Genomic DNA, 25,211 nt, shown 5'->3' with positions numbered 1-25,211 from the left:
CTAGACTCATCTTACGTTATTCCATCTTACGCAATCTGCACCCCTGAGAAAGTAGGCACATTTTCCCCTTAGGAACAATGTTTAACTCTTTCTTTCATACTATTCTTTGGAGTCAGGAATCCCAAGTCCAAATCAAGTCCTAACTGTGTGACCCTGAGCAAGTCACTTAACTTCTGCCTGTCTCAGTTTCTTCATTTGCAAAATGAAGATATTATAATAGGATCTACCTCCCATTTATTGTGAGAATAAATGACATTTGTAAAGCACGTAGCACAATGCCTGGCAAATAGCAAGGGCTATATAAATTATATAGCTATACAATATAGTTATATAAGCTATTACCTTGAATGTCCTCCTCCCTTTTTCTTTTTTCCAAACTCAGATGCAACTTCATCCAAGAAGTCCTCCTTGACTGCCCAAGTCATCAAGGACCACTGCATCTGACCATCACAGAATACTTTGTTTTGTAATTCTCTATTGCATTGGCAACGGAATTGTGTATTATGGTTATTTGTGCTGGTGTCTTCTACTTCTCCTGTACTGGAAGCTCTGAGGATAGGGACAGTTTTTCATCTCACCCTGTGGTGAACAGTGATGTGAAATCAGTAGTCACTTAATAAATGTTTATTGAATGCTATTCATACTGTTGGTCACTTGTTCCACCACTTCTCAATCTGGCCCTTGGCACATTTAAATTGATTGGCAGGAAGAACAGAAATAATTCCTTATTGAATATGTAGATTATCTAGGCCTTTTGCTTCTCTGGGAGATGCTGAAGAGTTCTTAGTGCAAGAGACTAAATAAGAAAGGGGGAAGCCCCTTTGTTTGATGGGGGAGGCAAGTGGTTTTGGTGGAGAAAAAGAAGCTTTGGGTACCAAGAGAGGTAAATGGTAATAAGCAGAGTATAACTATCAGTTCTGGACCCTGGATCAAGCACCACAAATGTGCCTAAACCTCTCAAATGTAAGAGAAAAGCAGCTATACGCTAAAATTCCATAGGAGAAGTCAGCCCACGAAGAGAGAAAAAATCTCAAGAGTGAATTTCTGATGACACAAAAGGAAAAAAATTCTATAGACGCAACTAGGAGTTATCCAAAGAGACCACTGTGGATCTATAAAGAATCCACTCATCAACTCAGACTTTTAAAAAGATATGCACAGAAGATGGAAACAAGGGCAAGGAAAAGAAGATGAATAATAGTCTCAGGAGTGCCAAAGCCCAGAATGGGTTGAGGCTGAGAAGGAAAGTTATGGACAACTAATAGGTTTTGTTTAGAATCATTTTTTAAGCATATTGAGAAAAAGAGAAAGAGTGAAGAAGGCACAGGACCAGCAGATGGGATGATGATAACTAACAAAAGAAAAGCAAAGTTGCAGAATTCTCACTTTTTTTCTGTTTTCTCTATGGAGGAAAATGATCTTTAGATGAAAAAGGACAGAGCAAAAATGGCTAACTGGGAAGCAAACCCAAGAGATGTAAAAAGCGAGGAAGAGAGCTGACTGGTAAATTCAAATCACCTGTTCCAGATGAAATGCACACTTGGGTACTGAAAGAACTGGCAGATGTGACTGCTGAACCAAGGTCCATGATATCTGTCAAAGATCATGGAGCCTTGAAGGGCTCTTGCTGGACAGGAAAATGACAAATGCTCTAATTTTCAAAAAAGGGAGCAGAGCCAAGTCTGCAAGCTATAGGGCAGTGATTTTGCTTTCAGTTCCTGACAGGATTCTAGAGCAGAGTGTTAAAGAGATGGAAAAGAAGGAGGTAAGATGGTGGTTAAAGTGGATGAATTTGGAACTGGTTGAATGGTGAGCCTCAGAGAAGCTGTCAGTGGTTTGATTTCCCTAAGCAGGAGGTCTTCAGTGGAGTGCCCCAGGGGGTGTGTGTTGACTTGGATCAAGGCATAGACCAAAGGTGCAGATGATACAAAGCTAGGAGGGATAGCTTACAAATTGTATAATCGAGGTGGGATTCAAATTAGCCTGATTTGCCCTGAATCTGATAAGATGAAATCTGGTGAAGATATTTACTAGGTTCATGATTTCACTGGTAAAGGGAACTCCCAGGTGAGGAAACTTCCTCTACCAGTGTAGGTGCAGCTCAGCTATTTTTCAACTTAAGACTGTTAGAAGGTCTTCTGGAGCACCTAGAGGTTAAGGATGTTTCAGATGTGGGACCTTCTGTCCTGATTTTGAGGCCAGCTCTCTATCTACCTTACCATATTGCTTCTCTGATCACTGAAAAAGAAATTGAGGAGACTATCTCCACTTTGCCCCACCTCCTAATCCTAAATCTTTCCCTAGTGTTCAAAAAAACCCACTTTCATAAGTAAAAGAAGGAGGAGACATGGTCCGACAGAAATTAGTTTGAAAAATATTTCAGAATTTCAGTAGATTGTGAGCTCAATATGAATCAATAGGCAGCTAAAAAAAATCCAATGTGACCTCAGGTAAGGCATTCTTGTTATGTTGTTTTAGATTCTTTGTGAACCCGTTTGGGGTTTTCTTAGCAAAGATACTGGGAATGGTTTGCCATCGCCTTCTCCAGCTCATTTTACAGATGAGGAAACGGAGGCAAATAGAGTTAAGTGACTTGTCCAGGGTCACCCAGCTAGGAAGTGTCTGAGGCTGAATTTGAACTCAGGAAGATGAGTGGTTCTGACTGCAGGCCCGGCCTTCTATTTACTGTGCCACCTAGCTGCTCCTAGGAGAGGTATAGCTATCAGAAATAAGGAGATTCCCCCTTGGTCAGATCCCCTCCGGAGATTTCATAAGCACTTATTCAGTGCCTATTATTTGCTAGGCGTAGTGCTTAATAAGTCCTGAATCAATGGTCATTCATTCATTGCAAGCTAACACTGCAGTTCCTATGAATAAAGAAACCCTTTGAGGGGAGGGAGTTTTGGAGGCCATGATAATAATGATGATGATGATGATGATTTACATTTACACAGTGCTTTGCATGTGCTGTTTAATTGGCCCTTACAACAACTTTGCTATCCTTATCCCGACTTTACATATGAGAAAAAGGAGGCTGAGAGAGGTTAAGTGATTTGCCCAAGGTGACACAGCTACCAAGTGTCTGCAGCAGGATTATGAGCTGGAATCTTCCAGATTCCAGTCCAACTCTCTTCTGTTGGGTTCACTAGCTGCTTAAGGTGACTGAGGGAAAGCTTTTCTTTGCCTCCCAAGGGTGCAGAGCTCAAACTTGCAAGATGTCTTTTCTTTCCAAGAAATGGTTTTCTTTTGGAAGCAGGAGCAGTCTTCTCCACCCCCACCTCGCCCACCTTTTTTTTTTTTTTTTGCTAGCTGTTTGCAGAAACCAAGGTGGAGAATAAGACTCTGCAGACAGGGTTAGACAAGGTTAAACGGAAGATTCTTGCTCTCTCTTTATATTACACTAGCTCTGATCTTCTGTGCCTTATTTTGTTTTATTTCCCTTCTTTCTTTCCCATAATTTCCTAATAAATCAGCTTTTTAGCCCCAACCTTGTCTCAGTGGAATTCTGGAAGAGGTTTGCTGACATTCAGCCCAGAGGTTGGGGGCACAGCTGGATTTCCTTGGAGGTCAGATTTAGTAATATAAAGCAGGGTGATAACTTTGGGAAGTAGGAGCTTTGGGGCTCAGCCCTGCAATCTGATCTTCATCTTCCAGGGATGTTTGTAATTCAACTTTATATCTACTTCTGCCATCTAAAAGGAAAATATGAATTATTTTCTTTGTGACCAAACAACCACCTGGTAGTAGTGGCAGCAAATATGGACCGGGGGGGGGGAGGGATTTGCTTGCTACTCTGGGTTCTTGGGCACTGGGCAGGGTAATCCAACCTCTGTATCTGTCCCCTAAACTCGGCTCAAAATTGATCATCATTGCCTGCATGCCCTCATACCTGATCAGGGACAGCAAAGCCCTCCAGAGCTGGCCTCAGTAGAGAGGGGCCCTTTGGTCTCAGGATTTTATATCTAATGATCCATTAGGTATCATATCTGTCACACAGGCTGATATGCTGCGATGAGGGTTGATGGTAAGTAAAAGAGGCCACAAAAAAATAGCAGCTTGGCTGAAGGGTTTCTCCACATATCTCAGAAAGGGCTCCAATTTCTGCGGTATAACTAAGTAGATGCTGCTCCAGGGAGAATGTTGAGAGGTAGAGCATTCAAGGACACAAGAAGATAGGGAGGATCTTGCTGCTTAAGGACTGAGGATCCCACAATCTGCCCTGTCCAGGGGTGGGAAAAGAAGTTTGTCTGGATGTAAGACCCTGCCATTTGGCACAATGAATGGGGTTTGAGATACCACGTGGAAACATACCTCCCTTCTCCTTTATTGAGCCCAAGACCATAGAAAACCAGATGGTAGTTCAGAGTTCCATTGTTCAATAGCCTTCAAAAATAGTACCTCTTAATAGGGAAAGGGATTAGACCAGCGATTTCATTGGCACAGGGAATTCCCAGGTGAGGAAACTGTCAATGAAAATTATGTCTTTTTCTCTACCTCATAGTCAGAGCACTGCTTAGAGCACTGAGAGGCTGAGTGTTCTGTCCAGGATGTGTGAGAGGCAGGCCTTGAATCTAGGTCTTCCTGATTCCAAAGCTGGCTCTCTATCCTTTATATATCTGTTTCATATATATATATATATATATATATATATGTAGTATGTATGTATGCATATATATGTGTATGTATATACATATATATTATATATAAAACACTTCCTTTATATATCTGTTAAATAAATAGTATATACTTTTAAAGACAAAAATGGTCACTTGCTAACTAAATCACCTCTGGGTGACATTAGAACTAGCATGCAAAACAGTCTTCCCTTGAAAGGCAGCATAATGAGCCCACGTCACTGTAGTCCATGGGCCCAGTACTTCAATCAGAGGCAGCCTAGTATAGGAAGAGCACTGGCTCTGAGGACTTGAGGTCAGATTCTGATGATTATGTTTATTACCCATGTGACCCTGGCCAAGTCACTTAATGTTTCCAGCCATAGTAATCTCATCTGTAAAATGGGGGGTTGGACTCAATGACCTTTAAAGTCCCTTTTAATTCTAAATCTATAATTCTAAGTCTATGCCTCAATGACCTCTAAGGTCCACTTCAGCCCTAGATCTATGATCTTTGACCCTTTACTCTGTCTTGCATGTGTGAACTGGGACTGAGGGTGGCAGGGCTCATTAGATTCCAGGGACTAAAAAAACCCTGGAAAATAGTTTTATGTTCCCTGTAGGCCTAATCATTGGTCCAAGCCTCTTCTTAATAGTTTGATGGACTGATGGTCCTTACTAGTCTCCTGCCTGCAACATTCCCATTATGGAGATAGAGGAGGAGAAGCAGAGAATTGGGATAATTTACTGTTGGGATAAACAATCTATGGTGGATAAAAAATGGTCATAAGTGACAGTTGGTTCTAGAAGGTTTGTGGAAAACATGGCCGATGGAATCCAATAGTGCCTTAACAGGGCCCAGTTTCATAGGTTATTCCATTTGAGCTGATCTCCTGCTTCAAGATAAGTAGAGTGAGGCCTTCTATGCACAAAGTACAAGGATACAATCTAAGACCTGTCCATTTGGTCCATCCTGTGGGTGATTTCACTGCTATCCTCCTTCCCTCTTCCCCCAGTTCCCTCCAAATTTGGAGGGGTGGGTTCCTCAGGGTCCTGGGGTGCTCAGTAAACGTTACTTGCTTTCTCCTGCTCTATAGAGAACTCAAGGCCTCTTGAAGGTGGGAGGTGGACAGGGTCAGGAAAGACAAACAAAGCAAGCAGGAGCCCCACTGAGCTATAGCCAGAGGGCACAGAGGCCATTTAGGCAGGAGCTGAAAGGGAACTTGGAGTTCATCCAATCTCATTTTGCAGAATAGGAAATCGAAGCTCAGAGAAGTTAAAGCATTGCCCATAGTCATACAGAGAGTAAAAAGCAGAGGCAGGATTTGAACCCAGACCCTCTGAATCCAAATCTAGTGTTCTTTCTGTTAATTATCATTCTGTATCCTCTTAAGTGCTGCTTAACAGTCACCTTTAGGAAGCCTTCTTAACTAACCTCACGGAGCTTTGACCACCCCACTCGTTGTGTTGCCCCTCCATGTGTGCACAGAGAGATTGGAATAGCATGAGGGGGCTTTGATGTTCATCTTGTCAACTTTCCACATAATACCATATGCTCAGGAGACGTCACTGTTTGGGAACAGGCTTCTTTCTCTCTGACCACCAAAAGCACCATTAACTTGTACTAGGGCGGAGGCCCTCAGGGTGGAGACACTGGGCACATCCGCCTTAGGGGACCCTACATTGTCCCCTCTCCCAACACTGGTGCTCACTCCCTCATGGGTGTTCTCTGAGCTTCTGGAGCTCATTTCCGGGGGGCCTGAGATCCCTCAGTGTTTCTAAAGATTGCTCATGGTCAGTCACTAAGAATCCCCATGCAAATTATAGGATCAGAGCATTTGAAACTGGAAGGGGTCTTAATGGTCCACCTAATCCATTCTTCTCATTGTACAGAGAAGGACACAGAGGCCTCCAGAGGTGAAGCAGTTTACTCAAGGTCACATGGATAGAAGGTAGCTTAGTTGGGATTCAAATCCAGGTCCTCTGTTTCCAAATTCAGAAACTTTTTCACTTTACCATTCTCTAAAGGGATATGGATAGGGACTGGACCTGTGATTTTGTTTCTGTTGAGACAGAGAATTGGTAAAATGGGAAAAGCATTTGGAGTCAAAAGACCTGAGTTCAAATCTTGATTTTGTCACTACTCATCTGACTATGGTGAATCACTTTATCACACTGGACCTGTTCCTCATTGGTAGAATAAGGAGACTTCAAGATCCCTTCTGGCTCTAAATCTATTATCCTATGATAATAATAACAGTGAACTTTTAAATTAGGCCCAATATGTGCCAGGCACCATGCTAAGTGCTTTACAAAAATGTTATGCCATTTGATCCTCATGACCACCCTGGAAGGTAGGTGCTATCTTTATCCCCAGTTTTCAGCAGGGTAAATAAAGGTTAAGTGATTTGGTCAGAGTGTCACAGGTAATAGGTGTTGTTTGAACTCAGGACTTCCTGACTCCAGACTCAGAGCTCTATCCACTTGCCACCTAGCTGCCCCAGATTATTTCCAGATAAGGAAACTTCCTCTACCAAGGAAGGTTGGTTTATAGTCTTAGAAAATTGTTTAGAGCATTAAGATGTTAAGTGACTTGCCCAAGATCTCACAGCCATTATGTGTAAGGGGCAGGACCTGAATCCCATGCTTTCTGGCTCTGAGGCCCTTTCTCTTTCTACTGCTATTATATGCAGAAGATTACAAATAGTGACTGACCTCAGCTGCTGACAACCTATATCCATTTTAATTCTTGTCTGGGCCAGATGGCATTAGGGAAAATGTTTGCACGCAAACTCTCAGCATAATACATTCTCCAGGCAGAATTTTTGGATTATATGGTGTCTTGGATTATCTGCTGTTTTACAGCATGAGTCCAAATAACTGAGAGCTGATCCCCCCTTCAATAAGCTTTATGTTGCCCCCTGGAGAAGCCCCTGCCTTACCTGTGTACTCAGGGAAGCAGATGGTCAGTGGTGACGTCTTGATTTTCTCTTCAAAGATGTCCTTTTTGTTCAGGAAAAGGATGATGGAGGTGTCGGTGAACCACTTGTTGTTACAGATGCTGTCGAAGAGCTTGAGAGACTCATGCATGCGGTTCTGTAACAGAGCAGAGAGAAGCGTGAGGGGAAGGGTACCACCCCCAAAAGTGACCCGACATGCAGAGGGATCCAAGCCAGCTGAATCACCATCGACAACGAGAAAAGCAAAGGGAGAGTCGATTGAGGCTACACAATGTGTGGCCTGGACAGGACTGGTACAGAATGCAGTCCTGGACAGGACTGGTGGTACGCACAGACGTACACGAATGCGGTCCCTACTCCATTCAACACACAGGCAAGAACAGCAGGGCTGGGGCAGGACTGTTTCAGGGGTGTGATAGGTAGGGGAGATTGGGCAATCTAAAGGATTCCAGCTCATATATATGTAAATATATGTGGTCATGCATCATGCATGTAAAGGGGAAAGGGACTACTGTCGCCCACTGAACATGTCTACATGGAAACATGGCTCATGCAGATTTCTTTTATCACGTTCTCATTCAATTTTGCCAGCAGGGTTTGGAGGTTGCACGCATTCAGTTGGATATCATTAACCAAGGACCGGTGAGATCCTCGAATTAATCCAGAGTTGGAAGCAGACATCAAGGGGGTATTGACATCTCGGTAATGATCTTGCTGTGACTTCTGCCCACTGAGTGGTTACTTTTTAGCCTGGCTGGATTAGGACTGAAGGGAAATTGATCAGTGGATTTCGGGTGGGGATGAGTTTCTTTGGATGGTGATCCAAGAAAAAGTTGGGGGAGAATAAACAAAACAAAATAACAAAACCAAACAAACCAAACTAAAAAAAAAAAAAGGAGGTCAGGGGAACAAAAAAAAAAAAATAGGAGGTCAGCAGAAACAATAATAGGAAAAAAAACGCATGACAGTCAGAGGGGTCGGACTGGGAGTCAGTAGGCTAACCTGTCCATATTAGCCTGTGGTTTGGGAGAGAGTATTAACTTGCTGGCCAATGAGTCCTGAGGTTTAAATGCACAGAAGCCAGAGTAGCTTTGGGGTTATAGGCTATGGAGATGAAGACTGAAAGAGGATAATGAAAAGGACAAATGAAAGCAAAGTGACTGATTCCTGGGGAAAGAAGGGAATTCACAGCAAAGTCACCCTGTATCATCCCAAACCTCTGCTGCTTTCAACTCTTCATAGGATTGGCTTGATTTAGGGGAAGGGCTTCATACCTGACAGATTTGGTGGCTCTTTCAAAATATGCTCAGCTTTTGCTCTTTGTTGGGGAAGATAAGAGCAGGTAGTGGAGGAAAGGCTGTGGTGTGCAGAAACCTGGAGACATTTGGATCGAGGGGCTGATGCCCGAGCTGTGCTCTCCAGGAAAGGACGAGAGGCACCCCTGAGTCCCAGGGTGATGGCAGGCAGGGTGGGGGGGGCCTTCCCCACTGGAGTTTGGATTCTGTCTCTGGATGATACCAGCTATGGGTCAGGGCCCATATGACTGGAAGTTTGTATTTTGAGAGTGGGTATTATGTTAACATAGAAAAAGTATCTTGTTTGACAAGTCCCTGGCCCCCATCCTAGGCAGAAGCAGCTTCTCAGCCTGGGGTAGAAGGCCCGTGAGTACTTCCAATGTGTGGATTGCTGGTCAGGCTTGTATTCTTCTCCCTTTTTGTAGCAAAGAGGGATTCACAACCCTCTCTTCCCAGATCAAGTTTGTACTGGAGGCCTGACCCCACAGACTGTAGGCAGCTGGGGGGGTGGTTATGGGTGTCTATCCTTTTTCTCCTATCACACTGCAAGCTCCATACAGCACAGACCTTATTTCGTATACCTATGTTCATATGTGTATATATGTATGTGTGTGCATATATATATGTAAGTACGTATATACATAATATGTATATGTATATAAGATGTGTATATGTCTATATTTATATCTATCTCTTTCTCATCTTCCCCACTCCCACGCCAGCTATAGCATCTAGTTAATGTTTCCATTCTGTATCGATAACAACCAATTATTAATAAGAACTAACATCTATACAGCATTTTAAGATTTGCAAAGCACTTTACACATATTATCTCACTGGATCCTCCCATCAACCCCACAAGGCAAGCGCTATTATTATCTCCATTTTTCATACAGACACATAGAGATGAAATGATTTGCTCAGGATCACACAGTTAGTGTCTGAGGTGAGATTTGAACCCAGGTCTCCCTGACTCCAAACCCAGCGTTCTATCCAGTGTGCCACCTAGTTGCCCATAATGGGAGAGGGGCTCTAAAACTCATTTTCTTCACTCTACTTTTCCTCATCCCCTTTTCCTTCTCTTCTAATCTCATCTTTAAATGGGGTGAACTGGCCTTCTGGGAGCCTCAGGGTTTGCTGCATACAGAGAAGAAAGACGTCCCTTATGGCATTAGCATCACAGAAGGTCCTGAGTGTACAAGATGAGGCCTGGACTTCAAGGACTTCTCAAAAAGAGGTGACTCCAGTACCCTTGGAGACATGAGTCAGGACACAACCTAGCAAGGAGGGAAACGAGTGCTGGAGCTAGCCTGGCCCCAACACTCCCCTCTGCAGGTGGGCCAGACAAAACTCAATGCTTTTTGTCTCTGAAGAGATGGCACCAAACAAACCAGCCCATCTTGAAAAATCTGAACACTTCTAGTGCTGCTGGTTCTTGGCTCCATTTGCCCACTGGGGGAAGAAGGTTAATGCACTACAGAAGTTCTTAAATGCTTTTTATTTTTGACATCTTGAGTGCTTAATTTTTTTTTTAAAGTGACATTCTTCAAGGTGGGGAGAGGCTGCCTGTTAGGAAGAAAGGAATGTGGGAGGAGACTTTCCTTTGGTTCCCCCCGAGTCTAAAGGTGGGGGAAGGTAAGAAAGGAACTGAGATTGTTCTCCTTCATCAACCAATCAATCATCCCTGCTACTCCTCCCTTCAGTCTCTCCCTGGGCTCCGGTTAGGAGTGAAGAGGCAGAAAGAATATTAGAAAGGCAAGGGAGAGGGGGAGGACAGGAAGAAAAAGACAGAAATAAGGAGAGAAATATGTTTGCCCAGGAACCCTTGTTATCAGCTCATGAGTGGCAGAGAAAAGATAAAATTGCCAAGAGAAGACCCACAATTACTAAAGTATGCTAGGAACTAGAATAAAATTCTGGATTCCAGACCTCAAGTAGGACCACCTTGGGTTGATACTCTTAGAACTTGGATCCTCCAGGATTAGTCCAGAGGCATCAGGTTACCTGTAGCATAACCCAGATGGCATGGTGCTGCCCAGATGTTTTGCCATCACTACGGAGCCATTTCTAAAAGTTCGTTTGGATTTTTGAATCTTTTTTTTCCAGCCCACACCTCATATTTAGTTCTAGAAATATATCTGTACTTCAAGCAAGTTCCACAACCAAGAACCCCTTTCTATTATTAATATGATTATAAATTCACTTTGGTCAAACATGAGGACTTTTTTTTTTTGTAGGTTAGATATTACAGTAGAGTGAATTAAAAGCATTCAACAATGCAATCCAGTCTCCATCCTCTTGCCCTTTATACCTGATCCCAGGCCATCCCATCTTTGCTGAGTCCAGCCTGACCCACTATCCCTATGTCGCCCCAAGTCTCAGTTGCTCTTCGCAGCCCATTCTAGCCCACTCGGCTTCCAAAAACACAATGCCATTGGGATAGAAACAATCTTTGTTCATTCTCCTTACAGTGCATACCTGTCTGCAATCTATTTTTACACTGTCTAAGGTCTCCGTGCTAGTTCTTTACCTTTATATATGTGGATTCTGGGACTTAACATCAGAATAATGGTGTGTAGATCTTGCAAGTCAGGCAGGTTCTGCTACTGCTAAAAGTATAAAGCATAAAAGTGGCTATTTGTATGTACAACGCCAAAGGCAGACCCTGGAAACAGTTTCCAATTCCAGTAAGGATGATGAGGACCCAAATGCTGTGTAGGAATATGAGATTAAGTGACTTGTTAAGCTCATGCAGTGAACTGGTAAGAGAGCCAAGACCAGGACAGATCAATGGACTTCTGATCCAAAGGTCCTCCCATTTTATCCTGACAGTCTCCCCATCTCATCAGAGATGGCCCCTTAAAATGGCCCCTTGTTAATGTTAATGAGGAATGAGCATCAGTTCAATAAAAGGACGAGTTCATCTATTCCTCAGGGATGCACAGTTCTTTTCCACTATCCAAGGCAACCAAAGACCAATGCAAACACTGATTGGCTTTCAGGAAGTCCTGGGCAATACCCTCCTGAAAAGCAATCCACATGGACTCAGACAAAGAGGAAGTCAATATCTGATGTCTCCTCCCTACCATCAGAGGATGTTATTGTGGGCTCAGGCATCTTTTCCATGCAACTTACCAGGAGAAGCCATAGAACCACAGGATGAACGAATTTCAAAAAGAGTTTCAACATCTTCCCATCCCCAAGTCCCCACCGTGTTTCTAGCTCTGAAGTTATCATAGCAGAATCTGAATAAAGCCCTTTTCTTGGGCAGGATGGGTGGTGAAGCCTAGCTTCAGAGATGGATTAGGGCTGAGGAATGAAGCTTGCCCTGGATATGTGTCCTGGGCATAATGGATCACCCAGCAACCAAAATTGGTCCATTTCAATTTACCCAAGTAGTGTCTCCTCTACACACACACACACACACACACACACACACACACACACACACACACACAAAATACCAATCCTATTTTACATCTTCAATGTACTTTTACACTTTTAAAAGAGTGTTTGTGACCACTATTATATTTGATCCTTAAAACAAGGAGTGAGGCAGGGCAAAGTTCATCCTGATTTGACAGATGGAGAAAATGAGGCACAGAGAGGTTGTGACTTGTTTGAGGTCATATAGGGGGTAGGTGAAAGAACCAACGTTATATCTCAGATCTCTTGACTGTTGGTCTAGGGCTCTTTCTCTCATATCATGTTACTTCCCTACCACACCATCATCAGCGCTGGTAGGGAGCATATAGCGATTCAATAAAAGAAATGGCCTATTCACTTCTCATTTTGAAGACAAATGAACAAAGTGACCACTGCCTTCCCATAAAAGTACAAATGATGTCACCCCAGCTCCCATTTTACCTCTGACAATGCCCTCAGAACATTTAGTGCTCATTGGTGGCTCTGAGTACAGTTGCTGTTTTGAGGGGTGAGGGGTAGGAATGTTGTTTTTTGATCAAACCTGTAATTTTTACTTATGTAAGGAACTTCCTATTTGCCAATGCAGATCAGCACCTACTCTGTGACTTTTCATCTTGGCCAGCTACCTGAGGTATTGAGAAGCTACATGACTTGTTCAGAGTCACAAGCTAGTAGGTTTTAGAGGTGGGACCTGAATTCAGGTCTTCCTGGCTCAAAGGCCAATCCAGGATACCACACTGGCTTTCCACAGCTGCCATGTTGATTGAAGCAGGCAGGCCAGTGTGGGAGCAAGGCCTCTGCTGTGTACTTGATGGGATGTGGTTATATGAAAGGACTCTGAAGAATGCTCTGTAGGAAGACTAACTCATAGCATTTTGGTGGCAGGCAGTTTTGCCATCCTTGAAATTATATTTGTTGCTCTAGACATGGGAGTTCTTAACCTTTTTTTACATCATAGACCCTTTGGCAGTTTGGTGAAGTCTATGAACCCCTTCTCAGAACATTTTTTTAAATGCATAAAATAATATACATAGGATTACAAAAGGAAACCAATTATATATTGTAATAAAGTTATCAAAATATTTTTTAAAAAAAGTTCATGGAATCCAGGTTAAGAACAATTGCTCTAGGTTAAGGCTGGTACCAGAGAGTATCAAGTAATTTTCTTCTGACTAGAACATGAGCCAGTTAAGATCAAGTTTCAGTAGGTACCACATTCATTAGTCTAGACTATCCAGTATCAAGTACTCTCTGAAGACCTTAGCTTTTCTGACAAGGGACAGTCACCAATGGCTTTCCTGGCAAAGTCTAAGAGGGGATTACCATGGCTATGGACCATAGTTTCCATTGTGTTTTCTTTATTTGCCCATAGATTGACTTCTTTTAGGGCTTGACTGATTTCTTTCTGATCAACTATATGATTTAGGAGCAAAGTGCTGATTCCTGAGGCCTAACTTCTTTTAAGAAATCTACAGGGAGTTTTTATGGCAATCTCAGTCTTCCTGAGTGTTGTCATTTTTTTTCCTTTTTCTGCATTGGCTCTTAAGTGGTGACCTTTGCCAAACAGGAACCAGAAAACCATAGCATTCTTTAACAAAGACACCCCCATCTTGGGTTCAACACTAACTGAAACTGACTCTTCCTTCTTCCCTATTCCAGGTTCAGGTTCTGGAGTGGACCACAGAGAACTTACCCCCTAGCCAGGATCTAAGCTCCCACCAAGAGCCAAGGACAAGGCCCAGGGCCAATATCCTCCTGGGGACGTGCACTCACCGTGGTTTCATCTTCATGGAGCACCTGGTCATAACCGCTCAGAGCGACACAGAAGATGATTGCTGTGACATCCTCGAAGCAGTGAATCCATTTCTTGCGTTCAGATCTCTGGCCCCCAACATCAAACAGCCTGAGAAACAGAAAAAGATGGGGAGAGTAGGGGATGATTCCATTAACTGAGGCAGTGGACTGGAGCATTAGGTCACTTCCTCTCTCTGAATCACCAACCTTTACCCTATTCCCTCCTCATAATGATGTATGTATATGGGAGAAGGGGACAGGAGACTGAGAATTTCTTTTTAGAACCATTGTCCAAGGGCTTGGCATGTCTCCTGAAGGCAAGAATGCATCTGACAGATAAACCATAAAAACCTTCTGTCCTCAAAACTTTTCTTCTCTGAAGTGAGTGCCCTCTCACTTGATTTCTGAGCCGCTGTCCTTCTAGGGCTAGTCCCAAAGCCTTGAGGAGTACAGAAGAGTACAATACTTTGGATCACACTCAAGATTCTGATAATTTCATTGGGGATGAACCTAAAAATATCTTGGGGAGCCCTCTTCTTTCAAGATAAGAATGACAAACCTTGACATTTATATGGTGGTGTTAATTTTTTGAAGTTATCTTGTGTTTATTCAACCCTTAAAATATGAAGCAGTTAGGGTCAATATTATCCTCATTTTATAGATGAAGAAACTAAGACACAGGGTGGGGAGTCACAATTTCAAGGTCACATAGTAAGTTAGGGGCAGAATTGCTCTAGGACCTCAGCTTCCTGACTCCTTGGTCCTGTTCCTTTCAGTATGTGTAAGGACAGCAGGAGCAGTAGAGTCCTGGGGGGGGGAGAACCTCATTTTGCTTCAAAACTGGATTAATTTCATTGATCTCAATCAAAACAAATGAAGAGGTTGGGGAATGATGATGGGAGAAGCTTACAGATGACACAACAGCTCCAGAGCATCCATACTGACTGCAACAGAGAGGCTAACCTGGGCTGCTCTGGGAGACAGGATCAGCATTGCCCCAATTGCAGAAAAAGCCACACCCTTAGCTCTTAGGGTCTGCAGTCTAAATTGGGAGTGAACAAAGCAAATCAATCTGATGTCAAAGCAACTTTCCAGTCTTTCCCAGGCCCCCTAAATAATAGTAGCTTTGGGAATGGTCCTGGAGAGACAGCGACTCAGAAATCACCTGACTCCAACCCCATGATCCCACCCTGGACCATCTTTCATGAATCTAGGAGCTAACAGGATTCATCCAGCTCATGGCAGGGTGGGCCCAGCCTCTGATGGCAACTAGGAGGTGTCTCTAATCCTCCCAGATAGCTATGGACTCTTGACAACATTCTCCATAAACATAGCACGCAGAGTACTCATGGCACATTTGGCACAAAGCCTGTCTTAACAGCAAAGGCAGGGCAATCAGGCTCCTCAGGGATGGGTGCTCTATTGAGGAGAGGATGGCTATGTTACCCTTTGTCCATAGTTTTAGACCTTTTGAACATGAAAGAGATTATTGGGCTGGGGGGCAAAGTTGTCCATCCCTTAGGCCCACCACATGTGTCCTCCTCAGTTCTTGTGAATTGGGACAATTACCACAGCTCCCCATGGGTCATTAAAGGAGCCCTGTTTCTCTCATATCAGCAACTTCTCCTGGGACCTCTCTGGAGAAGCCACGGGGCTGCATGTGGACTTTCCAACCCATTGCCCCACCTCCCCAGCCCACGATACAAAGATATAGATATTTAAAGTCAGTGAAAGAACAGAACTGGCAGGATCTTAAGAATCCAGACTGGGAGAACAGAGCTTCGTAGAAAATGGGGCAGCAGCTGTTTTGTTTCTTCCTTCAGTCCTGAGAGAAATGCAATGTGCAAGCTCCACACCCTCTGTAAGGCCCTTCCAAAGAAACCTTTCCTCCTTTCAGCCAGCTGGCACCAACGCTTAGGACACTTGAGAGCCCTGCCTTTTATATTTGCCCTTCTCTCAGGCTTCATTCTTTTCTCTGGATTTTTCAAGGGGATGTTTACCAGAAGGTAGTGGGACATATTTGGTGCTTTTCCCTGACTGTTCCTACCCAGATGTGGTCACACCAGACCCTCGAGGACCCTCTCACAATATCTGGGCCTGTATGAGCACAGGTGGAGGCATCCCTTTCTCATGGAGCTGACAGTATGTATTTTTCCTCTATCTCTCCTCCAACCCCATTCTGCTCAATCCATTGAAATGACCACCTCCTTTGCTCAGAGAGACCTGATCTTCCCTGGAGGTTAAAATTCCCACAGCATTACTTGATCCCACATCTGGTGTGCTGTCCACTTTTGCTCCTCTCCACTCATACAAATCTTACCCATCCTTCAAGGTCTGATCCATGGCCCACCCCATTGAAGCCTCCTTTGATCACTCCAGCCCAAATAAATTTGTCTCATCTGAAGATACTTGTTGGACTCTTAGACTAACACAGAATCTTAAAGTTGGAAGAGCCACAGTGGCTCTCTACTCTGGTTGGTTTCCAAGCTGCCATCTTGCTTCTGCCTAAAGATCCACCTTCAGGTAGGGGAAACCCACAGCCTCCCAAGACAGCCTATTCCACTTCAGTCTAGCTCTAATTGTAAGGAAGTTTCTTCTTACATCAAATCTAAGCCTGCCTCTCCCCAGCTGTTACCCATTGCTCTTCTGCCTCATGAGGCCAAGCAGAACAAGCCTAATCTCTCTTCCAAACGATAGACTTCCAAAATACCAGACCATGGATATCATAACTCTCCTGAATCTTCCCTTCTCTAGGATAAACACCTTTTGCCCTCTCTTTATTCCTTCAGTCAATGTTCATTTTATATTATACCTTGTACTTCTTAACTACAAGGCCCCATAATCTCTGATTATTCCATATGTGTAATTCCTACCTCCATAATCAGTTCCTTGAGGACAGACTTCATGTCTGCCCCTTTTCTATACCCCCTCCCTCACCCTCCAGTACCCAGCATATATCTGAGAAAACAACTAGTGTTTGGTCCATGCTAACTAAGTTGACTTGAATGGCAGCTCCCTTACAGTAGAAGCAGAGGAGGAGGAGGATAAAGTTGAAGATCTCTTAACACTAGCTTGACCTGACCCCTTTGGTCATGAAGTTACTCCTTGTTTATCTGGATGGCCCATCTATTTGCCTTGAGACACTTTCCAAATACATGGATATTTTCCATTGACCTCACCTGAAGTGGAGGTTTTTGAATGTGAAGTGGGTTTCTACGATGCCAGTGGTTTTGACCCTGGTTCGGAGGATGTCTTGCTCTGTGGGCTGGTAGTCCCCGGCTCCGATTCGATCTAAGCTGTCTAGGTAGCTAGAAAAAGACAAAACATAAAAGGAACATGCTTGCTCATGTATATTGACAAGGACACGCTTAGAAAACTCTCTAAGCACATGGCTCCTTATCTTGCCTCGCTGATCCTTCATTGTCTCAGTCTCTCTGGTGTGTCCAAAGTATCCAGAATTTCCCTACCACCTCTGTGCAGGACCGGCTCAGCTGCACTGATTAGGCTGTTTGTAGGCTACAGGTTCTTACTGGAGCCTCTGGCCAGTAGAAACTAAGTCTCCCTTTCAGAAGTGGGAGTGACCTTCCTTACTCTGATACTTGGCTTACACACACATCCTTGGCTTGACTTTTCCTTCCTTTAACCAATCCTGATCCTCCCAACCTGAGCAAATGTCCTACTCCAAGTTCAACAGACCTTCAGCACTGCTAATAGAAGGTAAGCAGCTTAAGGACAGGGACTGCTTCATTTTGAATCCCCAATGGCTAACACAGTGTCCAGCACATAATAGGTGCTTAATAAGTACATGTTGACTGATTGATTGACCAATGATCTTATGACTGTTCCTGACAAAGTCCTAAGCTCCTTCCATTGGGGTCTCCCACAACATTTATGTGCTACCTTCTAAAGCACTAAACATGTGATAATGTGTATTTCAGTTTTTTTAATATTTTTAATTAATTTCTTGAGGTTCCTTTGTGTTTCTCCATCAGCACCCAACACAGTGCTATACTGATAGTAGATACTTAGTGTTTGTTGAAGGAATGAATGTTCAAGTATGGTGTAACCTCACAAGAGCTTTGTGCCATGCAGACTTAGCTAGCAATGTTCAACTAGACAAAGGGATTTATACTCAATTTTATGGCCTCTGACACCCCAGCTACTGTCTTTATTTCTCACTGGTAGAGAGTTATACTTTTGTTATTCCACTAGAAACGTCCTTACAAACACTGAGGATAGGGGGTGTTATTTGAGGACAACTTGGCTGAACCCTCTTTCAGGAGGGGGGGAATTCTCTCATCTTGAGACTCAGAAATGGAGAAGAGACACAAAAGCTTACTTTGTGTCTTATAGGACCTGATTTCCTCAGGACTTTGGAAGGGCTCAGACTTAAGACAACAGGAAGAATCACTAATGGTGGCAGAAAGACATGACCACACAGACTAGGGTATCCTAGACCTTAGAAGTCATGCAGGTCATGCTCTCATTTTATACATGAGGTGAACTATTTTACTTGAGGTCATACAGGAAAGTAAATAACATAGTGTAGATATGAATCCAAGTCCTCTGACTCCAAATCCAATGTCCTTTTCACTAAATTGTGCTAGGACACAAGTTCTGTATGAATAGGTTGAATTCCTCAGCCTTCATAGGAGAGAGGCAAATAGCTCCTTGCCCTGTAACCATGTCCAACCCCAGCTGCAATGCCAACCTGAATTCCTAGCTTTTTTTTTTTTTTGCATCATGTCCCTAAGCTCATTTGGGTATCTACCCACCCACCTACCTTCCCAGGATGCTGCAGGACTCATATCTTTCCCCACATGCTTCCATTCCACAATTGACCCCGTGTGCTTTCCCGGGACAATCCCCTTGGTGGTTACAGGTGAGTCCATGTGGCAGGGACGTGGGACACTGACCCCTCCCTGCTCCTTCCCAGAAAAGTCTAGCCTTCCAGGGTAGTACTTCCAGCTCTAAAGCTGTGGTACTATAAGGATAAAAATTGGTCCCAGCTGCTTCAGGCCTACAGGCAAGTGCATTAAAGGCAAGGCTGACTTAGAGTTGGAAAGGAAACTGATGATCTTGGAAAATAGCCTTAGGCAAGAGCCTGGAAACCAGCAAGAACATAGCCAATAATAATAATAGTAGTTTACATTTCTGGAGTTTTTTAAAAGTTTATAAAGTGCTTAAAAAAACTACTCTGTGAGATAGGCAGTACAAGTATTATTAAGCACATTAACCATATGAAACTGAGTCACCTAAGAGAGGCACAATGGTGCAGGAGAAAGAGTGTTTGACTGGGAGTCAAAAGACCCCCAGCCCAAAGCCCAGATCTACTTCTTATTACCTGTAACCTTGGCAAAGGACCTGTTTCCTTTTCTATAAAATGAAAGGATGGGACTGGATATCTTTTAACATTCCTTTAGCTCTAAGAACAGATTCTGTTCATGGTGTCATGCTACTCATTAATACTTTTCAGCATCTTACTCCCTTTTATTGTGACTTGCCTAGATTAGTGACAGGAAAGGTGTGGGAAATATGGGGGCAACAATGGGCTCCAGGGAGGGGAGAAATGATTGAGCCAGGGAAAAAGCAAGATTTCCTTTATCTAGTCAGCTCTTAGTTGTGCAGGGTGTGCTCCACTGGAGGGGACGCGTGCTCTTCCTCCCTTGGAGGAAGCCAAGAATGTGGGTGGGAGGGGGAGAGGAGGAAAATAATCTGCCTGGTGGTTTAGCACAGTGTTTAGCACATAGTAGGCCTTTAAATCATTATTAGTCAGTTGACTGACTGGCCTCCTGGGGAAAGGGGTGGGCCTCCATCTGAGGAGGGTACTATAGTACAGAGGCAAGAACACTGGATTTGGAAGCAGAGGCCATGGCTCAGATTTTGAATTTGTTACTTTCCTCATCGTAGAATCGTTGATTTAGTGCTAGAAGGGACATCCACACCATCATTTGTATAGATGAAGAAACTAAGCCCCAGAGAGATCTTTTGCCCAAGGTCACACAGGGGGTAGGTGACAGGGCCAGGATTTGAACCGAGGTCCTTTGAATCCAAATCCAGACCTTTATTCATGATTTTATTTTACCCTTTGCCCCACTGCTGTCCCTCTTTATCACTGGGTATTAAAGTTCCATAGTCTTGGGCAAGAGATTTCCTCTTTTCTGGTCACAGTTTCCTTCTCTGTGGTTGGATCAGATGATGTCTAAAGTCCCCTCTAATTCTAAAACCAATAATTCTATGAAACCCAGTGCTCAGTGTGGTTTTTTAGAACCATAAACTCGGCAGATACAAAGGAATGCTGGAGAGCGGGTTTCAAAATGTCCTTTCTTTTCCCTGTGAATGAAAGATTTGGTCCTGAAGCCACACATTAAAGAAACTGCCTCAAGTTCTTTGATCCTCAATTCCTATGACCAGGATGCAAAGGTATTGTGACATCACTTCTTTCATTCAACCCTAAGTCTTGTTCATTAGCTCATTCTAATAGGAGAAATCCTCCTGATGTCTCTGAGACATCAGTTATGTCTCTGAGACATTACTAGATTCTCTCCACTGTGCAAATGGGAGTAACTGGGGCAGAAAGGAGGGTAGTAAATGGTTGACAGATGTCTGGCTCAAGGCTGAAACTGGACAGGAGTCCAGAAGATCAGGCTGGTCACTTTAAGTGCCTTGAGAGCAGCCACTAGGCCATTTTTGTCTACCACAGTGCCTGACATATAGTAGGTGGTTAATAAATGCTTGTTGATAGATTGATTGATCCTGGAGACAAAGGGCTAAAGAGGAAGCTGGTACTCTGTGATAATGACAGCCTAAGGCTCACTGACACTACAAATGAAGGGAGAAGCTATATTTTTGGGAGCCTGTTCCCCTTCAGAGGGTCACACATATCCTGTGAGCTCTGTGGTTCCTCCTAGCTCTAAGTCTTATGAGCCTATATTCAAATCATGTGATCCTGAGCTTCCTGCCTCTTTAGGATAAAGGTGAATCTCACTGAAAGTAACAGATATATTCTTGAAAGGTCATATGTAAAATGAATGCTTAAAAATGGAACTGTATTTTGAATAAATGTCCTAGAAGGGCTGGCTATATAAGGGGAATTTGTGGTTAAAAAAAACCAATAACCTTTTTAGCAAAAACACCATACCCTCTTCTTTCCCTGTTGAACAGTAAGTAGTGTGGTCAAAGTGCTATGGGACTGCCCTGAAAGACAGACAGTCTTCATTTTTCTGTTTATAAAATCTGGCCTTTAGGATCATGGACTCACAGATCTAGGGCTGGAAAGGCCCTTAGAGGCCAGACAATCCAATTGCCTCTTTTTTACATATGGGAAAACTGAGGCTCAGAGCAAAGTGACTATACCACATTCATAATATCAGCAGGCAGGAGCATAGCTCAGATTCAAATCTGGGTCCTCTGATGGAATCTGAGGAGAACGGATCCTGACATTTTTTTTTTTCCTCTTTTCCATCCCTGTGTGAGATACAGCAGGGTGTTTGCTGAAACGAAGAACAAGGGGAAGGTAGCCCAAAGGAGTGGAAGGAAACTTAGCCTGGAAATCAGGAGCTGGCAGTTCTGGCTCTGCCACAGCCAGGCTGTGTTACACTGGGTAGGCTCCTTTCTCTCTCTGGGCCTCTGTTTTCTCATACGTAAAACGAAGATTGCTAAGGTCTCTTAAGCTCTGATGCTGCAGGATTCCGTTTTCTTTCTTTTCTTTTCTTTTTTTGAGTTTGCCTAAAGCCCTCTCCCATGCACCACCTGGTGGCTGGATGCAGCATTAACGCTACCAAAGGCTTCCCCAGTAATCCTCTTCTGCTCTTGGGGAGGGGCTGAATTTTGTTACTGGCAGGCAACAGTGAACAAAGTGCTTGTTTGAGGCTTTTGGGCGTGGAATGTCTTGGTTCTCCCTTTTTCTCTCTTATCTCCTTTATGTCTGACCTTCTTCCAGCAGCTACTCCAAAAGAGGTGTCAGACTGTGGAGTTCCCAAAGCAGACTAGGAATTAGGTAGATGGGCACCTGTCCTTGAATGAATTGAATCAATTGAAATGTTTGGGTTTGGGGCCAGGGCCCTGGAAAGCAAGCTGAGCCCCTCAGCACTCAGCGCCTCAGCCATTTAACCCTTTCCCAGTTTTGAAGAATACTTTAAATAGTTTTATTTTATGAATTCTTTTAAAATGATAAATTTTATAAATTCTACAAATTTTTAAAATACTTATAAGTAGTTAATGGCTCAGAACAAAATCACAACACACAAAAGTATATGCAAACTATAAAGTGCTTATGTAAGAGCTATTAAATAATAAGGAATAAGAGATCAGGATATAGAAGAAAGAACTCCAGACTTGAAGCTAGAATCCCTAGAGCTGAATACAAGCTCAGACCCATCACTATTGTGCGACTGTGGACAATTAACTTAGTCATTGGGAGACTCAGTTTCTTCATCATAAAACAGGTATAATAATATTCACACTAACCTTTACATAAGGTTGTTGTGAAGAAAATAACTTTAACAGAAACATGGAAACACTGACTCACAGAGTTAAAAGGGGAGTCCAATCTGTACTCGCAAGTGGTCATCTAGCCTTGGCCTAAAGGCATCCAGTGAGTAGAAACTCACTATTTTACCACACAATTTTAAGCCTTTAGAGCTTAAAGCACTTAAGAAATGTAGGGCATTATAATTGTTATTTTAATAATAAAGTCATATTTGAATAGGGTTTTTTACTTTCGGAAGCCCTTTCTCATGTGTCATCTCATTTGATCACCACTCACATCACCCCTGTGGAGTTGAGCAGGCAGGGATTATCTCAGTTTTACACATGAGGAAACTGAAGCCGAGAAAAGTTGACTTGCCCACAGTCACACAGCAAGCTAGTGATAAAGTCAGAACTAGAATCCAGATCTCCTGCTATCAGAATTCAGTCCATTAGAATATGAGCTCCTTGAAAGCCTTTATTTTCTATTTGTATTCTTAGTTACAATACTTGCACATAGTAAGTGCTTAATAAATGCTTTACTCATCCATTTCAGCGAACACCTATTTTTTTTTTTTGAGGCAATGGGGTTAAGTGACTTGCCAAAGGTCACACAGCTAAGGCTGAATTTAAACTCAGGTCCTCTTTATTTGAGATCTGGTGCTCTATCTACTTCACCACTAAGCTGCCCCAACAAACATCTGTTAAGAAGCTATTAAAAATCAAGGCACTGAGCTAGTTGCTGGTAACACCAAGACAAGAAGGCAACAGAAGTCTCAAACCCTGGGCTAGTGCTTCTTTCACCCTTAGTTTCTAGCAATGGTCATGCTGACTCCACTTGGGCATGGTCCTGGTGCTCTGCAAATCACAGAGGTATTATATGAAAGGAAGGAAGTCTAATTCACTGACAGGGGACAGTTGTTCCACAGTTGTTAATCTCAGTGAGGTTGCTCTGTCCTCGGTGGATCAGAAAACAGAACAGGGATGGGCATACTCTGGGCAGAGAATGGGCCTTTCACTAGCAGGGAATAGTCAGGGATGGATTCTAGACTGAAGGGAGATCATAGTTCTTTGGCCCTATAACTACTACATATTAAAGGTTACACATCAATTCTGAGTATAAGTCAACTTGAATTTTTTTTCTTCTTAATATCAAAGTCCAGTCTTGTCCTGGTCCTACTCTAGGCAGCTGTAGCTGAGCTAAGGAGCAGAGGTGACTAATACTCTAGCCTTCTGGTTTAGTCTATGAGCATCTCCCTAGCAACAAACTCTGGGAGACCGTAGCTGATGTAAGATGGAGTAGAAAGCCCTCTGTTGCCAACAGACCAGCATGTAAGTTGACTCTAATTTGGGGGAAGATTTTTTTTAACCTTCAATAGTTGATTTATAATTTGTACTATGCAGCAGCTGCTGTTTCCAGGTCTGTGTTCCCTCTCCTTCCCCCAGGGTATCCCCTGCTTGAGGAACTGTGTGGTATAGATTCAAGGCTTATAGGCAGAACCTGCTCATGCTTAATGTTACCGATACTGCATGCCAAGGGTACCTCATGGGCGGGGGCTCAGGAAGGGCTCTAGAGGAATGAGTCACAGACTAGAGCAAATCCCTCTTGCAGTACAAGAGGGGAAGGAGAAAGCACCAAAGAGAGAGTGAGGGTTTTGTGTGCCAGTCAGCATAGAAGAATGAAACCTCGAGAGACAGTAAGATCTGATGAGAGGAAAGACAAGGGTCCTTGTGGAATGCTATCAGGGGCTCTGAGAACTGGTCCCAGGCTTCTCTAGCTAGCCAAATGGCTTCTGTAATGATGTTTCCAGGGAGGCAGCCACTCTGGATCCCAGAAGCAAGGGGATTCTCTAGGAACATGACTGTGTCATGTCGATTCCAGCACTTTCTGCTGCTTATTGGGGTGGGACTGGGGTCTAAAACATGAACCTAATGGTCTTGCAGAGACAGCACCAGGCTTGGATTAGAAGTACTGGGTCCGCATCCTGGCTCTCTCACTAACTCAATATGTGACTTCAGACAACTTCTGAAGTTTAGATCTCTCGTTCTCGTGAGAGAAGTAGACCAGATGGTTTCCCCGAGTCTCTTCTAGCACTGACATTTTATGTTCTAAGGTTGCTTCCACCCCCTAAAATTTTGTGTTCCAGGGACCCTCCCAACTCTGTCTGTGAGTTTATGATTTGAATTCCCTCCTTATGTTTCCAGATCAATCTACAGGATGTTGGATTTGGTGGAAGGCAAGGGGTTCGAATGTCTTCTAGACATGACTCCTCAGGCATCACAAACCCAAATTAAAGGCTTTCCTTGGGTGAAATAAATTTCAGGGAGTCAGATGTTTTGATTAGGGCAGATGCTGTGAAAAGACCTTTAGGGTGGGAATATGTTACTACACTGAAACCATGAATTCTTTCCTGACATGTAGCAGATCAAAATGTGCAGAAGTGGGGAGTTTTATATTACAAGAAATACCCTCTAGTGGCTCCAGGCCAATTCACTCTCCATGTCTAGGACACACCAGAGCCCTCCAGAGTGGAGTATGGAAACTGCCCAGCACAATATTGTTATTAGAAGTGCGATTAAAGAGGGGCAATCTATAATCTCTCTTTTCTATGGAGATATTGTTTGCATGTCATGGGCTTCAGGTTCATGAGAAG

At 43.4% G+C, this 25,211-nt stretch overlaps 1 protein-coding gene across 5 annotated transcripts in view; it reads right to left on the bottom strand.

Annotated features, from left to right (window-relative positions):
• GNAO1 (G protein subunit alpha o1) overlaps nucleotides 1–25,211 on the bottom strand; it is a 245,181-nt gene that overhangs the window by 22,301 nt on the left and 197,669 nt on the right. For 3 of the 5 annotated variants that reach the window (XM_072632279.1, XM_072632281.1, XM_072632282.1), the window contains exons 5-6: nucleotides 17,268–17,396; nucleotides 14,068–14,197 (exon numbers count right to left, since the gene is read on the bottom strand). In XM_072632279.1, coding sequence (XP_072488380.1) covers nucleotides 14,068–14,197; nucleotides 17,268–17,396 — 259 coding nt within the window. Of the gene's footprint in view, nucleotides 1–7,555; nucleotides 7,710–14,067; nucleotides 14,198–17,267; nucleotides 17,397–25,211 lie in introns of all 5 variants that reach the window. The other 2 variants (XM_072632280.1, XM_072632283.1) reach the window with 1 other exon arrangement.

The sequence above is a fragment of the Notamacropus eugenii genome, chromosome 1, assembly GCF_028372415.1.
Source record: "Notamacropus eugenii isolate mMacEug1 chromosome 1, mMacEug1.pri_v2, whole genome shotgun sequence".
In the NCBI taxonomy this organism is placed as follows: Eukaryota; Metazoa; Chordata; class Mammalia; order Diprotodontia; family Macropodidae; genus Notamacropus; species Notamacropus eugenii.
Note: the sequence above shows the minus strand (reverse complement) of the source record. Positions and strands in the feature narration are given on the sequence as shown.